The sequence below is a fragment of the Engraulis encrasicolus genome, chromosome 4 (assembly GCF_034702125.1).
Source record: "Engraulis encrasicolus isolate BLACKSEA-1 chromosome 4, IST_EnEncr_1.0, whole genome shotgun sequence".
NCBI classification, from domain to species: domain Eukaryota; kingdom Metazoa; phylum Chordata; class Actinopteri; order Clupeiformes; family Engraulidae; genus Engraulis; species Engraulis encrasicolus.
Genome location: NC_085860.1, coordinates 1,930,001 through 1,935,000, shown reverse-complemented (window position 1 = coordinate 1,935,000; position 5,000 = coordinate 1,930,001). Strand labels below are relative to the sequence as shown.

The window sequence follows — 5,000 nt, the reverse complement described above, 5'->3', positions numbered from 1 at the left end:
CTGAACTAGTTCCTGCACAAGACAATGGTCAATGGCCGTATGTAGAAGCCATCATGCTGTTATGCATTACCACCCCTCATCATACCTCTCCTTGGACCCAATTCTGGGCCCCCTCTCTCCCTGGGCCGATTACTGTTCCCTCCCCCCCTGTCGGCACCCCTGTGTGCATGCACTGTAAGCACATTCTACCATGCAACTTGTGCACAAAAAAAAAGGAATTATACATTCACTTCACCTCATTAACATATATATATTTTTTAATAAATTCCACAATTACATATGCTGAACGACTTTATTACTAGTACTGACTAAATAGCTTAATTGCTTACGTCCTTAAAGAAACTCCGCTCCACTCTAAATTGAGATACAAATGACCTCCAAAAGGAATGGAACATTTAGAAGGCAGGCCTACCCTAAGCCAGGATGGTCTATTCTTAGTCAATTATGGACGAGAGAAAAACAACTCAAGGCCCATAAAACAACCTTGAGAGCTTTCTCTGCAGTTCATCCAAGCGAGAGAGTATGTGTGTTATCTCACCCAGACAGTCCTGGGTGCCATGCTCAGCGGAAAACTATAGTCTACGAGGAAGAGTCCTCCTGTCCTCCTGCCGGTCAAGACAACTTTGTTCTTTCCTAACAAAGCAAAGCTGCCTGTGCCGCAGGGGTAGACTACCTGGTTACCATGGTGATTCAGGTGGTAAAGTGATCAGCGTATCTCCTGTTACATTAGAAAGTCAAACAGATGCACACACCTGTTGCAAAGCAACCTCCTCAAAACAAAAAAAGGATAGGGGGAAAAATCTACCTAACGGTGGGCTTGCCGTTTCAGCCATGGCTGAGGCCAAGAGTAAAGAAATGTTAGTACAACAACTATATGGCATTTAACAACTTACCAAAAGCCATTTTTAAAAATGGATCCACAGATTTGATTGAACCTGAAGGACAGGTGGCCATCTAACTGACATGTGGCGGTCGGTCTCGGATAACAGGGCCTTACCTGTGGCATGGAACATTCAAGCCCAGATAAGGTGACCTGGCACAGGAAAATGTCACCACTGTTTGATTTCCTGTGGCTGATATCTGGAGAGATTAGCTTACCATCACGCTTTCACTTTCATTCGGTGTGACTGTGTGTGTGTGTGTGCGTGTCCAGGGCCACTAACAGCTTTGGCCGGGCCCAGGACAAAGTGATCCCCTATCCAATACATACAATGTAATGAGGGCCCAATTCTGGCTCCCCCTTCCCTCTTACTTAATAAATCCATAATGCGACAATGGCCACAGTTTGCAGGGAATGATGACATGTCTGAATAACTACAAGGCTGATAATCATGATTGTGTGCAAGTTTATTGAGATCAATGTTCACTATTCCTTAATCACCCATTCCTACCCACGTTGTTGACAGTCAATATTTACTTTTCATAATTCTCAAAAAAAAGTTTCAAAACTCCACTCTATGAAGCTTGTCCAAAATTCATGTTATTCTGATAGAGGTGTTATGTGTGTGTGTGCATTGATGTGTATCATTGTGTGTGTGTGTGTGTGTGTGTGTGTGTGTGTGTGTGTGTGTGTGTGTGTGTGTGTGCGCACGCTCGCAGCTTAGATGTTTTCAGGTGCGGGTTTGGCGCCGCAGTCCTCTTCGGTGTCCCCATTGGCCGACTGCTGGCTCTGGACGAGTGTGTCGCCAGGGTTACCGGGGTCAGCGGTGGCCATTAGCCAATGGTTGCCCGGCTGCTCTGCCTTATGGGAGTCCAGCAGCGTGTGGGCCGTGACCTCGTACTCCTTACCATACGGGGTCCTAAACACACACACACACACACACACACACACACACACACACACACACACACACACACACACACACACACACACACACACACACACACGCGCGCGCACACACACACGCACACACGCACACGCACACACAGTTAAAGGCAATTATCCGCAATATTAATTAATAACTAACAAACAAATTTATAAAAATTATTAATTGGTAATTAAATAATATTGAATTCATATTTATAGCAATGTGTTTGGTTGTATTCTTAGAGGCCTAAAGAGCCTAAAAGGCTAGCAACATCAAGGGATGGGCAGCTGACTTTACTGTAGCAGATAAGCAGAGGCAGAGTCTCAATTCCTCTCTCTCTCTCTCTCTCTCTCTCTCTCTCTCTCTCTCTCTCTCATACACATGCACACACGCACACAAATTAAACATGTATTATTTGCCTACCACAGGACATGGTTACTCAAGAGGGCCAGGCACTGATTGGTCTTGCAGTGGGAGATCAACACCTTTGTATTTGCCTGTTAAAAGACACACACGCACGCACGCACGCACGCACGCACGCACGCACACACACACACACACACACACACACACACACACACACACACACACACACACACACACACACACACACAGATAACACAGAGCTGTTGTCAGCTGCTGGTCTCTGAGGACAAAACCATTCCAAGGATAGAACACCAAGGACAGGGAGGCTAACGCACATCAGGTGGTAGCGAAAACAACCAACTCTGGCTGCATCCACTCACTCCTTTTTTTCCACAAGGTCAGGAGCAAAGAGCTCTGAGAGCATGGGGGGCTTAGTTGTGTTATAAAGGTGCCTAAGCTTATTGAATATATGTTGCCCATGGAACTTTCTCATTGCCAGCATTTGTTTTTCCAGCCGGTAAGCTCCTCTTACTGTCAAGGCTCTTTGGTCTGGCCACAGAGATGGCTGTCCAAGTCATGCCAGTGTGTGTGTGTGTCTGTGGGTGTGTGTGTGTGTGTGTGTGTGTGTGTGCGTATGCGTGTGCGTGTGCGTGCATGCATTTGTGCTAATTCACGCAATTTCCTTCTGACATCCCCTTTGTGACTGGTTTGTGTAAGGTCATAATGAACAGGGTCTACACAAAGCGGTTAAAGTCCTGATAAGTCAAGCGTTTCCCATGCCAGTGACTTACAATCATTAGCACTCCCACACTGTGTGCACATCTGGCTAGTGGCCGCTCTGCTGTGTGTGGGTTGGAACAGCATGTCTTCTTGTGTCTCTATTCAAAAGTTGTATTTGGGCTTTTGTGTGCGTGTGCGTGTGCGTGTGCGTGTGCGTGTGCGTGTGCGTGTGCGTTCTGTGTGTGTGTGTGTGTGTGTGTGTGTGTGTGTGTGTGTGTGTGTGCACGCGTGTGCGTGTGTGCATGTGTGTGAAAGAGAGAGAGAGAAAGATTGTGTGTGTGTATGAGAGAGAGAGAGAGAGAGAGAGAGAGAGAGAGAGAGAGAGAGAGAGAGAGAGAGAGAGAGAGAGAGAGAGAGAGAGAGTGTGTACTGTAAGTGTGTATTTGTAATGTTGGTCTAAGGTCCCATGATGACCAGGCAGTAATATTGTTTCCCAGGATGTGTCAGGATGAGCTTGGCCTTGTGTTCCTGTGTGATCTGCATATTCCCTTCCCTGCGGGTTCTGTGGAGAGTGTGAGGAAGCATTTGTGTGTTTGTGTGTCCGCTTGGGTGCGCCTGTGCCTATTTGCTCATGGACAGTACATGTACTGTAAGAGTGTGTCTGACTCTACATATGAAAAACTGCACGTTTGTGCATTGGGTCTGTGTTAAGTTGCCAAGCCTACCCCATAGCTACCAACACTCCTATTTTCCTCGGGTGTCTCACCAATTTCAGATGCATAAACTTTGCATAAAACTTTGCATAAAATCAGTATTTGTCTCACCGTGCCCCCCAAAAATCGTACACATTTTTCTACTCGAATGTTGCTCGTTGTGATTTTTTCCTGCACGCCCCGTCTGGCAGGTTCATTGGATATCACTGAAAAATGTAAACAAACAAAAAAAAACCTCCAGAGCCAAAGTCGTCAATGAGTTTCAAATGGAGGAGAGGTGGTCGGATGCTGTCTCTGCTGAGAGGGCAAATCCTCCTTTTACTCTCCTGTGGCACTGGGCCTGAACATTTTAAGTTGTGGTGAAATGGCCAGTGTGCGGGAGTTTTTACTGTTTTTCTGCCACTCAAATCAAATGTTGACAGGTTTGGGAAATTGTACTCACGGGCACTGGGGTTCCGCACTGCTCCTGGCGCCTCTTGGGGTCCAACAACTTGACGGTCCAGTGGCACAGGAAGCTGGGCTCCTCCACCAGACTTACTTCCTGTAGGCGGGACTTCCGGGCACACTTCTGGAAGCTCTTTGCGTCACTGGCCAAGTACAGCTAAGGGAATAACCAATCCCACTTAGAATGAATCCATGTGCTGGTGGTGTCTACGAGTGCAACTATGGTGTGTTTGTGTGTGTGTGTGTGTGTGTGTGTGTGTGTGTGTGTGTGTGTGTGTGTGTGTGTGTGTGTGTGTGTGTGTGTGTGTGTGTGTGTGTGTGCGCGTGCGCGTGTGTGCGTCTTACTTCTCCTGCGTAGCCTGCAGTGGTTCTCAAATAGAAGCTTTGGCCATAACGAAGCTCTTCCCCTTTCACAGTCCCGTCCACACTGATCCATCAAACAAGGAAATTAAATGTAAAAGACAACAATAAAGAAATTACAAAAAATGGAAGCTGCCAGTTTGTTCTCATTTTGTCTTTCTTGGTTTTATTACCTGTCGATCGTAAAAGCATTCCGGACACAGGGCTGTAAGCTTTTGGCAGCGCTCACGTAGCAAGGGGCAGGCAGTGATTGGTTGTTGTCTGGCTGGGGCCGTGTCTGGGGTTTGATGTCAGCGATGATGCTGAGGCAGTGGAGGTCTTGGTGGGAGTCAGGCCCTGGTCCAGACGCCACAGCGTTCAGGAGCATCACCGTGTCTCCAAAACGCACACTTCCCCGTGCCACGGATAGCTCTACCTAACATGTACACACACACACACACACACACACACACACACACACACACACACACACACACACACACACACACACACACACACACACACACACACAGAGAGAGTTTGGACATATTTGTTCGCTTACACACTGAAGTATAAATAACATATTCATGTATGTCACACCCAGTATTAT

The 5,000-nt window shown here is 47.0% G+C and overlaps 1 protein-coding gene across 1 annotated transcript in view; it reads right to left on the bottom strand.

Annotated features, from left to right (window-relative positions):
* Positions 1 to 1,326: 1,326 nt before the first annotated feature.
* Positions 1,327 to 5,000, bottom strand: part of cfap161 (cilia and flagella associated protein 161) — a 4,889-nt gene continuing 1,215 nt past the window's right edge. Inside the window, exons 3-7 of the mRNA XM_063195944.1 lie at positions 4,585 to 4,826; positions 4,397 to 4,478; positions 4,050 to 4,208; positions 2,232 to 2,305; positions 1,327 to 1,799 (exon numbers count right to left, since the gene is read on the bottom strand). Of these exons, the coding sequence (XP_063052014.1) occupies positions 1,601 to 1,799; positions 2,232 to 2,305; positions 4,050 to 4,208; positions 4,397 to 4,478; positions 4,585 to 4,826 (756 nt within the window). The 3' untranslated portion in view covers positions 1,327 to 1,600. The remainder of the gene's footprint in view (positions 1,800 to 2,231; positions 2,306 to 4,049; positions 4,209 to 4,396; positions 4,479 to 4,584; positions 4,827 to 5,000) is intronic.